Source organism: Rousettus aegyptiacus, unplaced genomic scaffold, assembly GCF_014176215.1.
Source record: "Rousettus aegyptiacus isolate mRouAeg1 unplaced genomic scaffold, mRouAeg1.p scaffold_m13_p_1, whole genome shotgun sequence".
In the NCBI taxonomy this organism is placed as follows: domain Eukaryota; kingdom Metazoa; phylum Chordata; class Mammalia; order Chiroptera; family Pteropodidae; genus Rousettus; species Rousettus aegyptiacus.
Genome location: NW_023416284.1, coordinates 71134707 through 71147482, shown reverse-complemented (window position 1 = coordinate 71147482; position 12776 = coordinate 71134707). Strand labels below are relative to the sequence as shown.

At 37.9% G+C, this 12776-nt stretch overlaps 1 protein-coding gene across 4 annotated transcripts in view; it reads left to right on the top strand.

The window, feature by feature from the left end:
• Window positions 1–5757, top strand: part of RNF144B (ring finger protein 144B) — a 143613-nt gene extending 137856 nt beyond the window's left edge. For all 4 annotated transcript variants that reach the window (XM_016155876.2, XM_016155874.2, XM_016155873.2 and 1 more), the window contains 2 exons: window positions 899–988; window positions 2111–5757. In XM_016155876.2, coding sequence (XP_016011362.2) covers window positions 899–988; window positions 2111–2251 — 231 coding nt within the window. In that variant the 3' untranslated portion in view covers window positions 2252–5757. The remainder of the gene's footprint in view (window positions 1–898; window positions 989–2110) is intronic.
• Window positions 5758–12776: the final 7019 nt, after the last annotated feature.

Below are 12776 nucleotides of genomic sequence, written 5' to 3'. Positions count from 1 at the left end.
CTGAGTGATTTCTTTTGGGTAAAATGCAAGGGACACTTCATTCCTCATCTTACCTAGATTCCCTGCTGCTTTTGACATCTTGACCATGTCCATTTCAGTGGTTTCATCTCTTCAAGTTTCCCTTCCATATATCTGGCTACTTCTCAGTTTCCTTTCCAGGCTCTTTCTTGACTCATTCTTACATGTTTGTGCTCAACAGCCTCTTTGCTCCTCAGTCTGTACTCTCTCTGGGTAATCTCATCTACTTCTGTGTTTTCTTCCACCCTATATGGACCGATTCTCAAGTCTTTTTTCTCAAATTCACATCTATGTAACTGGCTGCCTTTTGAACAGTACTGCTTGAATGTCTCAAGTAACTTCTTAAGTTCAACATATCCAAACTCTGGTCATTACCTCCCAACAAAATCCATCTCTATGTTGTCATTTCTGTCAACCAAACCACTGCCTTCTACCCAGTGACTCTCTGTTTACCTGTGATTTTTTTTTTCTTTTTCCCCATGCAGTTAGTAACCTTCTTAATATTTCATGACTTAATTTCATCTTCTTCATCTCAGCCACTGGCATTTTATCTCCTTGTTTACTACAGCTGCCTTTTGGCTACCTTTTTTATGGTCCTCTCATTCCATATCACACCTCTGATAGAGCTACCTTTTGACGATAACTGATCAGGTAATTAATTTCTTTTAGTCAAGAGTCTCATTGGTTATCTATTTTTACTCGGGTGATTTCTAAAACTACTGAGAGAGAGTCTAAAGATCAAGGGCTTGGAATTCCTAGAGGCTGTCATTAATATCACTAAATAGAGCCTTTGCTTCCACTAAGGTGATCTGATGTGGTCATTATCTATCTTGCAATTCAAACCTACATGATTACCAAAATCTCTCTCTTTGTTTTCCAGAATGACATTTTCCTCAGACATTACGACAAAGGGCCATGTAGGAATAAGCTCGGCCACTCAAGAGCCTCAGTGATGTGGAACCGAACACAGGTACCCTGACCTTAAAAGGAGCGTGAAATAAACCAGACTTCTGATGGCTTAAAAAGCCTACCTGTTCATCCTCCCCACTTCATCCTGCTTACCCATTCTAGCCTGAAAGGTTCTGGGAGGTCTGGGCTGGGGCTAGGAAAAAGCACCTGTCTGAATTAACTCATGAGCACAGTCCTCTTGAGGATAAGTGGAGGGGCAGGGCACCAGGTCAGCCAAGTAATTAACAGTGACCTGCAAATGAGGGCAGATGTTTTCTCCTCCTGCAAAAAATGGTAGAATGGCTTTCCTAAAGGTGTACTTGCTATGGAAGGCAGTGCTCTAAAACCCAATGAGCCCCTGCTGGGCTTTGGATCCCTCTGTACATGCCATTGTGAGTTTATATGACAGGTTCAAAGGGAGTCCTGGTTTATTTTTAATAGCGTTTCATATTTATTAAAGGCCATGTTCCTTTTGAAGGAGTTGGTGTTAATAGCCTAGTAATCATTATTAACATGCCTATGAGACTGTTGAGGAAACTCAGGTAGAGAGAGAGCCAACACCAACATTTCATGATTATACTGAGCTTGTGCCAGAGCCTGACTTAGTATTTGGTTTGTTCTTCTCACCTTTGATTTAGTCTTTGGTATCTCCCTGGTTTATTCAGTTCAGAGCATTGCTGGGCCCTGGCTAAAAGGTTTCATAATTGTAACTGTTCAGGCTGCTATAACAAATGACCATAGACTGGGCGGCTTAAACAACAGAAATTTATTTTTTATGGTTCTGGAGACTGGAAGTTGGAGGTTAGGGTGCCAGCAGGGTTGGGTTCTGGCAAGGACTGTCTTCGTGGTTTATAGATGGCCATCTTCTCACTGTGTTCTCACATGGCAGAGGGTAGAGAGAGAAGAAGCAAGCTCCCTGGTATCTCTTCTTATAAGGGCACTAATCCTTTCATGAGGGCTCCACTCTTATGTCCTAATTACCTCCTAAGGCCCCCATTTCCAAACAGCATCATATTTGAGATTAGAGTTTCAACATAAATCTGGGGGTAGGGGGACACAAGTAGTTCATCCACAGCCGATGGTATAGTATACTTATAGGAGGATTTAACTGCTGAAATAGGTTTTTTCTCCCCTAAATTTCCAGGTGGTCGGGATTCTTGTAGGGTTGGGCATCATTGCCTTGGTGACTTCACCCTTGCTGCTCCTGGCTTCCCCGTGTATAATCTGTTGTGTCTGCAAGTCCTGTCGGGGCAAGAAGAAAAAGCATGACCCATCTACAACCTAAAGAGCTCTATCGTGTCCATGCGCCACAGATGTCTTATATATGTAAGAGACAGCACAGTGATAAAACCCCACTTAGTGAACTCACCTCCTTCTTCTTGCCAAATTTTGGAAGTGCCTCTGTGTCCAGACTTTGAACTTGCCTGCCCACCTGCAGCATCTGAAAAGGCCAAGCACTGGTGTGTGTATTCCTTTGTAAAGAGAATCAGGTTCTGCAGTCCAGGCTGTGTCTGTGGAGCAGGTCAGAAGCTCTGAGTTCTCAGAGAGGAACTAACGCATCATCATTTTATCATCTGAAGGATCCCACTGGACTGTTCAACTTCCAGCCAAATTCAAGGAGCCTGAGTGGACATTCACTGTAATAAAGGTGTTGTCATGGTTGTTGACATACATGATGACTGAAAAGCCAGAGCCTGATCTGTGTTGATTTGACCACCTTGGGAAACGTGGGAGAAAACCCATGGATAAGATGATATCAGGGAAAATTCTCGTAGGAGCAATAACACAGCTGCTTATCTTAGGAGTCAATATGGTGGTTCTGCCTCTGCTGGCTACTGGGTGTGCTTCCCGACATTCCCACAGTGACTTGGCAGAGACACAATAGGTTTTTCCGTGTGTGATCTCAGCTTCAAGCAGGAGAAACTGCTGTGCAGAGGGAGTTGTCCCCTCCCAGTAAAAGGGTTTCAGCATGTAGAACAATGTGGTCTAATTTAGCCTCTCGCCCTTGGCAAGTGTAACTTGTTTAAGGTGATAAACTCTTCTCTTACAGCCAGTAGCTGCAGTCTGCAAGCTTGTTTTACGTGAACTGTATAAGTGGAGAGGCAGAGGTTCAAAACCTTCATCATAGATAACAGAGACCTTTCTTGAGCTCTGTGTTCGTATACCCAACAGATTTAGAATTGGACCGTAAAAATACACACCAAGAGTAAATATTAAAAGTCTATATATGTTCATCTAGAATCCATATAATTTGAGGCCTACCCATTGGGCATGCATGAATATACACACAAAATAATATTGTGTATTATTACACACAGTAGTACACACAAAATAAATGTTTGTGTAAAAACTATTCTATATTTTCTTCTGTGACTAATATGATTTATTATAAATCAACCTGAAGATTTTTTGCATACTATGTGTGTGTATACACACACACACACACACACACACACACACATATAAATAAATTTTGGTTCTTAACTTACCCAAAGGTATAGATTCACAAACATAACTCTTTTAAAACCATACTTAGGATGATATCATGCCACCTCAGTTTGTAAAATTGAGTATTTTCAAACACAATTCAGAGCAGGTATCTTCTCAGCAGAGTTTAGTATCTGTTAGGGCAATCAAAATACTTTTCTGTATGTATAAGGCATTGATAAAACAACAAAAATATGTAAGAAGTAAAATGTAAAAGCTTTATATATCTTCTACAGTTTGATTTGTATCACCTCATCGTGACTTATTTTTCCCATTATGCCATTAGTCAGATTTTGAATAAACGGGTTTTGAAAAGAATAACTTTTTCTCCAATGACAGGATGACATAATTGCCATTAGCAATATAGACTGGTGCCTCATGAAAACTGTATTAAATGTTAATGGAGAGGTCTCCTTGAAACCGGAGATACCACATCAGGACCTAGCAGGACCTATGCTATTTTCCGAGGTAACTGGATAACTAGATTATTAAATTGCTGCTATCGTGGACCTATTATTAAAGAATGATGCTTTGCTTATGTAATGGAATGTATTCTAAGTGGGGATGTGTATATATTTAAGGAAGTTTAATTCACCTGTACATATTGATATCTATGTATAGTAATTTTGGTCATGTATATTTTTATTTACAGTTTGTATAGAACATCGATGAGAACTCTGGGAAAACTTTTGAATGGCAGCCAACCAAAAACATTTTTAATCATTCATTAGAAATTTCTCAATATTAAGTGTCTTTATTTTCCTTTGACACTCTAAACACTTCAGGAAAAAATCAGTACTCTCTTCTATCAATGTATTTCATATTAGTATAAATATGAATGTACATATATTTGAATAATTTGCTTTGTCTTACACTGCCTCATTATAGTTAAGGGCATTTATAATTGCTCAGGGGATCACAGGAACTCAACAGAAACTGAATTTTTCTATCAAGAGTGTCAATAGTCGCAATGAACTCCTTGATTTGTAAACTCTCCAAGCTTGGTTCCACAAAGCACCTTTACACAGGGACTGATTTTAAGTAATCCTGTATTTGTAGTAAAAGTGGAAGAAAACATCTATGTTATTTCCTTGGCAAAACTGAAGAGACTTATCTTCTCACAGAGATACTATAACAGAATTAGCTACTTTTGTGTGTGTGTGGGAGTGGGGTAAGGAGGGGGCATTGTTTGTCAAACATATTTGAAACAACTGGATTTAAATTTGAAAATGTTGGAAGTACCTGGAAAATGGTGACTTCTTCCTTAAAGACCTAAATGAATTGTCTTGTGTGATATTGTTGGAATTAACAGGAACAGGTTGGTAGGTGAAACCCAAATATATCCCTGGTGCATCAAAGGGTGAGGTGTAAGCTGATCTAGAGATTTTGTTTATAAAGGAGAGAGCTGACAACTTTGATAACAGAGACTGATGCTTCATTTTGGTTAATTGGCCAGTGAAAGAATTTAATCATATCTTCCCCCTCTGTGGGCTTTATCCTTCCTTAGTGATTCTCATTCTCTACTAAGAAGAAATCCGGGTCTACATGATAATGTTTAGATGTTGTAGCAGAAATCTTTTTGTGTTTGCAGTGATATATAGTCCATTTAAAACAGAAATAAAAAGTCCTTCACCAAAATTGTTATCTGGATGTAATAACCCACCATCTAGAAACACTGTGGTGATGTGCCATTAGGAATTTTTTCTCTTGTTCTTAGGTGGGGAAGTGAAGAGGGAAACCATATGGGAGCATATTTTAGAATCTTAGGCATCCTGTTTCTTTATGCCATGGATGTTTGCTCTGGACTTGAAATCTCTCTTTTGAAGGAGGTCTTTGAAACATGAATAGTTCACAGTGTGAATTTTCTTGTAGCCTGCATCACAAATATCTTTCCTATTGAGGTCTGAAACTTGACATACTTATTTGAATGTAAATCACTGTTTCTTGGAACTCCAAATTGTCTCTTAAAAATTATTCACAATCTAAATGTATATTACGTTAGCCTTCTCTACACAGTGCTTCGAAAAGACTTTCTGTTCATGAATAGATGCCTTTGTGTATATAGAATCATGCATATATGTGTAGCTTTAAAGACAATTTCAGAATGCCTTAGATGAATGACATTTTATAAAGCTGTCGCAATTGATATCCATAGGCTATTACATCTCATGTTTATTCATGATCTAGAAAGTTTTGTTATGTATTTAAGAAATTGCTGTCATATTTTCCCAATTATTTGAGAATAAAATAGCTGTTTTAGTCTCTAGCCCCAATAAATGTGGAGCAGGAAATCAAGTGTGTTAACTTACGTTGTGCTGCATGTTTCTAGACACGTTCAATTTGATCATTTCCGTCACTTTTAAATCTTAGGCTCAGAATTGATTAAAAAAATGGACCCTAATCTGCAATGCTGTTTATGGAAGTAACTCTTGCAGCCTTGTTTCCTAAAAGAAATGGGAGCATGTGTAATGCCCTCACTTATTGCAGACTTTCTTGTATGTGTGATATTCCACACCACTAGTGCACAGGCATTCATCCTCGTCCAGAGAAATAACCAATAATTTAAGTCTTTGATCCTTCTAACAAAAAATGCTGCCAGGCCTCAAAGTCATTAGTTCTGTACAATACAGGTTGGACTACATGCTCTCTGAGGTCATTCTTAAACTTCTAAAAGTTCATTAGAGGAATGTGTTTCCTTGTTAGGATTTAAAAAAAGATTTGCATTGGAGAGTTAACTTAAGGTCATTTCCTTTTGATTAGTATTCAGGGCAGGACTTCTTTAAAACTGAGTGCCAGAAGTTGGTTAACAACTAGAACTTGTGTTTCTATAAAACTGAAAGCTCATATTTCTATACTGCTGCTGACGCCTTTTTATTGAATATTATGTGCTTCTAAGATGATACCTGAGTACAAAGGTTTATAATTGACCTATAAATTGAAATTCCATTTTCTAATCATTCAGTTTTGAGAAAATAAGATCATTTTAAAACGTGGGGTTATGGTTTCTTTGCTTAATCATCTCCTGGAATTTCAACATTATTTCATTTTTAAAGTGCACTTATTGTTTGCTAAACTTGAATTTGCATTCCCAAAGAATTATTGAATGAACCATTTTATACATCAGTGATTTTAATCAATGCCTAACTAGTAGACTCATTGCAACATACATTATGAATCTAGTGAATTCGGAGGAGAACTGTAGTTAGGTTTTTCTGTTATTCAGTTATTTCCATTTATTAGATAATAAATCTAGGGTTCTTTTAGACCCTAAAGATAGTATCCAACTCTACATTATAAGAAATTAATTTCTTCAAATAATAGCAATTATGTTTTATTTATATATTTTTACATCTACTTTTAAAAAAAGTTTAAAGCTTTTATAAACGAGGTTTAACATGTACTTTTTAAAGATCTTTGAGACAAATCCTATGAGATAATGAAACACATTGATTTCATAGAGAAAGCAATGGTTTTGTGTTCATGTCTTTCCAAGGGTCACGCTATGATGAGTGGCAGCCAGAAAAAGAATGCTCCTTGAAAGGCTCCTTGAAAGTACTTTAATGCCCTTTGATTTGTCTATAATTCTAAGCCTGCCTTCACTGTCATGCCTCTGAGTCCCAAGAGAATGAACTCCTCTCTCAATTTTTTGCATCAGTGGAGGTATATGTAAGAGAATAATTTATTATTTCAAATAATCATTTTGACTCTGTTTTGATGTGTCTGATAGCATGCCAATGGCAAATGGCCACCTCCTGAGATCAAACCCAGTTACTCCCTGGGATTCAGCTGGAAGAGAAGGGAAAGAGATGGAAGGTGGTTCATTAAATAACTAGGTGGTGTGTATCTGACTATTGGAACTTGAATTATACTTACGGCAAATGCCAAAATGTTTGCCTCTTCTGCACAAATACAAAGTACATTCTCAGACATTCCTTTTAATGTTTACAATCAAGACTCAAAGTGATGGTTAACTCAGATCCAAATTTTTTCCTATTAGCCTTATCAGCTTGTACTCTAATATGTATTTGTGGCCGGTCATTACATAAATCACTGACTGGCAGTTTCCAAAGCAAGAAATGAGACCCTAATGAACCTACTTAATGAATTTCTGATGTATATAAAGAAGTTATGCTTTGAGTTCCATTTTCTGCCTTTGTGCTTTTCAATTCCAGTACAATTTTATCAGTTTTTCTTTTTTTGTATGTTAAAACTAGAATTTAGGCTTTTGATGAGAAGGGAATTAAGTCTGATATTAGCTATTTTATCTGGTAGTTCCTTAATGATCTGACACAATTTGGGGGTGTGGTCTCCCATGGAGGTGTGAGTGGGTGGTTAACATCAATGCTATTGACCGCATTCACATGAAAAGAATACGAAGGTTTTCTTGAGGTAAGTTCTGGGACTTCTGCTTATTGATCAGCCTAGACTTATTTTTTCAAGCCAAGCCAGTTTGTTTAATTAAAAGCAAACAGGCCCAGAAATCCACACAGGACCCTGCATAGTGTGTACCGAATTCCAGCCCGGCCCTGGGACTTTAGCACCACAAGAGCATGTCAACGGAGTGTTAGGAGAGGATTGGCAAATCAAGTGTCACCCAGGGCACAGAACAAGCAGGCAGCATCCTCTGTTCTCTCTGCCCTCTGCCAACCCAGGCAACATGGGGTGGGGGAACAGACACCCAGCTTGCAATAAGATGACTTCAGTTCCAGGCCTGACATTGCTCTTAACTGGTGGTGTGGTCCAGGGCCAGCCATTTATCATACAACATCATTTTGTCTGCCTTAGCTCAGTCTTAGGAGGAGCGGATGAGATCATGAATGTCAAAGTTCTAAGTGTTGTTTGTTAGGAGGCAAGAGGAGAGGGAGCCATTGCAGTGCCATAATATGTTGTGTGCTATGGCTGAGTGCAGATAACGAGTTTTCAGCCAGATACTGACCCCAAAGGAGAAGAGGGGGGCTAATAGATTTCAAACTCGTAAAAAGTGTGTTAAGGGAGGAATGACCTCAGTAAATATATTGTCCTTTTATATTTCAAAATTTTCTAAATGTTGTTTTTGCACAAAGTATTTCATGAATAAACATTTAGATAATATTATGCTCAATGAAAATGGAGGGTATATAGGAAGAAAAACACAGGATTCATATCAACACATGATTTTCAGGGGGAGGTTTACTGTAAAAAAAACCTTGCATTTACATGATGCCATATTATGTGAGTGTACTTTCAAACACATTTAATCTTGCTCTTTATAGTACTCTAGAAAATCAATGTTAATATGCCCCTCCCGCAATTTACAGACAGGAGATGAAATTTCAGGGACTACATGACATGGCAAAAGGTTATACAATGAGTTAGTGCCAAAGCTGGAATTTAAACCTACATCTCGCATGAGCCAGCTCAGGCAGGACCTCTGAGCACATTTATTAACCTCAGTTTCTGTACATCGGAAGTTTCTCATGGTGTGTGTGGGTTCTCCCCTCAGGGTCTCACAAGGCTAAAGATCAAAGCATTGGCCAGGTACGTTCTCTTTTGGGGCTCAGGGTTCTCATCCAAGTTCCCTGGTTGTGGGCAGAATTCGGTTTCTTTTCCCCCCTTCCATGAGGCCCCCTCCATCTGCAAACTACAAGTTCTTCTCATACCTGAGATATCTTTGACTTCCTCTTCTGCTATATCTCTCTGACCCCTATTATTTTAAATTTCAAGTGGCTAATGGGAACATGTTTATGTTTGTCACTTTCAATAGGAGATTTAAATTTTTGCTATTTTCTTTCCTTGTCCAGTGAAGCCAAACAGTTTGCAGATGTTATAGTATCTGCTATAAGAAATCACAAACTCAGGGAAGAGGGAAGAGCAATATCTAGCTTCCTACGAGGGAAAGTTTGATCTAAAATTTCAACTAAGCCTGGCATGGCCAAAGTGTTAGCAGCAACCTTGCTTCTGGCTGGCATCCTTGGGAGGTCCACTAGGTCTTCACATGAGACAGATTTTCTCATGTGGACTTAAATTTTCAAATTTAATTTTTCCTAGTATAATTTAAAATTTATTTTTCAATTATAGTTGACATATAATATTATGTTAGTTTCAGGTGCACACATAGCGATTAGACAGTTATATGCCATATGAAGTGCTGATCTCATTTTTTAACAAAACTTTAGAAGATTCAGGATCAAATTGACCTATGTTGGATTCCTGAAAGATGACTCTATTCAAGAGCTGGTTTACAATGCAAGATTTCATTTCCATTCTGGCACTCAAGTCAGACCAACAAAGCAACAGATTTGAGTTAACCAGTTCCTGCCTGTTGAGAGGCCTGCACCAAAAGTCAAGATCATCACCTTTCCCCCTTTCCTGCCCTGGTGCAGGAATACAGACAATGACTGATGCTTTAGAGGTTTTGAACCAGAAAGGCCATTCTTCTGACTCGAAATGGAAGACTAGTATTGGTGGGAGAGCTCCACCGGTCCCTTGTGGCTTTGGACAATTTATAATTTTTCTTAGTCTCAGTTTCCTCATCTAGAAGATTGGAAGCAATTGTTTTCGGGGTCCAAGTGAAATCTAATTTTTTTTTATGTACGATAGAAAGGATCACCAGCACCCATGGTGTGCCCCACATACACAAGAATATTTAGCACAAAGTAAATTCTTATTAGGCAAGGAACTGGTAATTTTCAGAAGAGGCTCCCAGGCATTAAATTATGGATAATTCCAGAAGCATGTGAAATCTATTACCAATTGATTTAAAATAAACAAATTCAAAGAACAGTGGTTGAACTTCATGGTTTGTTTACAGCTCTTGATGGCTGAAAAAGACAACAGGAGTTGCTTGGGGGAATTTCCAGGGATATGTTTTCTCTAATACTTGTATTAAAAACATTAGAACCTCAGTATCCTTATTTGAAGCAAACAATGAACTATTTATTCTGATGTGTAAGTCTGAGGATTCTTTTTAACATTCGGCTATTTTTTATTAATTTTTCTCTATGTTTCTGGAACACATTGCATGTGCTGTGAATTGAAATTAATTTAAGGTAATATGTATATGAGTTAATGGGATATATATAGGATAGTATATGAGTGTGTATGTATGTGTGTGTGTGAGATCATAAAACAATGGATTTGAATTAACCAGTTACTGCCTGTAGTGAGAGGCACGCGCACGCGCGCGCGCGCGCGCGCGCGCACACACACACACACACATACACGAATGAGCTGCAGATAGGTGTATGGATGGACACATCTACTTAGGTACAAATAAATATTTATTCAGACTTAATAAATGTTCAAAAACTAAAAAGTAAAAGTTAAATATTCAAAAAATGCATTAAAAACATTTTTTGGACTAAAATGTGTTTACTTTTCCATATATTCTTTGAAATCCACAATACACTGTTCTTACAGCTTAATTGTTCGCATCTGTGACAAAATGTTTCCACTTAGGGCTTTTACCATCTGAAGCATTTAATTTTGAGTGGTCATACTCAAATGCATTTCTAGTATTTCGATCTGATTTCACAAATATATCATAATCCAGGAAATAAAACAAGTACTTGAAAAAATCTTCGGCATTAATTTCTATTACTCATTTTCATAAAAACAAAAATGCATGTCGATTCCATCTTAAAATGGAAATGATGGGAAAAAAAGGAAATGATTGTATTCTTTTCCTATTACTCATTCATAATCTATGGGGTATTTCTCAAATGTTTCTACGTAAACATCCTTCACTGGTATAGGAGCACAAATTCGCCCCTGGAAGGAAGAGAGGATGACCTGAAAGCATTGCCAAAAGGGAACTGCTGAGGGCTAGAAACAACTTGACATCTTCTGTTTTATTTTCTAATTTTGTTTTTTAAATTAGCCTACAATTATAATTTCTTCATATCGTTTTGATTTCATTTTAAAGATAACGTTGTAAATTACCTAAATAAAATTAACTTCTTAAAGGCGCTTCATCTTTATCTTGTTTCCTCCAGTGCTCAGAGCATATCTCTGGGGTACACCTAAGCCTGTTTGAGAAGCATGAGCCTGTAGCTGAACACAATGAAGAAGGCGAGTCTATTAGGTGCCATTCTCATTATGAAGCATGTATTCAGTGCCTTCTTTGTACAAACAGTGGCTCAGTCTGGTTTAGGAGGAAGAACACTTTGAGCTATAGAAAGACAACTAACCATACCAGGTCATGCCTGAGAAATGCCAGGGAAGTGGGCATGGGAGGAGATAGGCATGGGTGAAACTTTTTGCTTAGGGATTTACAGAGATGATACTGGATTAGGCCTTTGAAAGATAGTTAGGATTGTGAATGCAAAGAAGGGGACAAGGGCATTACAGAGAGGGGGCATGTTGAGAGCAAGGTGACTTGGGGAGCAATAAATAGCCGAACTAGGCTAAAATGAAGCACACTTGCAGGGCATAGGAGAACTGAAAAGGACAATGAAAGAGAGACCCTTAACTGCAAGGCTCAGGAGCTCGTGGATTCTTGTTACAGTGAGAAGCAATTGAAGGATTCTGAGCTTCGGAGGTGATATATAGAAGGTTTAGGAGGTTACTCTGACAGCAGTGTGTTGGTTGAATTGTAAGGGAAAAAGTTGCAAATAGCACGACCTTTAGCAGATAGTGCAGTAGTCTAGGTATTATTTATTTAAAGAAGGCCTGGTGCAGAGTAGTGTCTGAAAAGAAAGGGGGATATAAAACAAACGAGAAAGAATTCATACATACACATATAATCTCTCTCCATATATATAATTTATTAGCATTTTGGTGGTTATATCACCTAGAGAATAAGTGCTTTCTAAAAGTATTGCATTATGTTGTTTTCTCACTTGAACATATTACTGTATTGAGTCTTAAAGCCTTCATACAATTGCTGTCAGTCTTTATCCAGAGCCAGCTTAGAAAGGGTTTTGTTACCGTGAGCCTTACTCATAGGACTTACCCTTAGATCATTTTTGGAACAAAGCAGAGAATAAATAAATTACTCATAGGACATGATAAAAGAACCAGATCGAATGCAGAAAAATCGTGTGGGAGATGTATTTCTACTTAGTTTTATAACTTTAGTTAACTCTTATGAAAGTAGAGGGCACAGGAGAGTTTCTCATATTAATGAATTTATTAGAGTTTAAGAAATGCTTTCAACCCAACTACTTTCTTTCTTGTGTGAGGGGGAGAGCCAGGAGCACTGAACCAACTTAACAAAGACTGGAAACGGAGCTGAGTTCTGAAAGTGCTTTGAGGAAATTAATTGACCATGTTGTTTTCATTTACTTGGAAAGAAATTTCCTTTGAAAGTGAAGCGAGGTGTGTCTTTCCCCTTACTTAGCTGC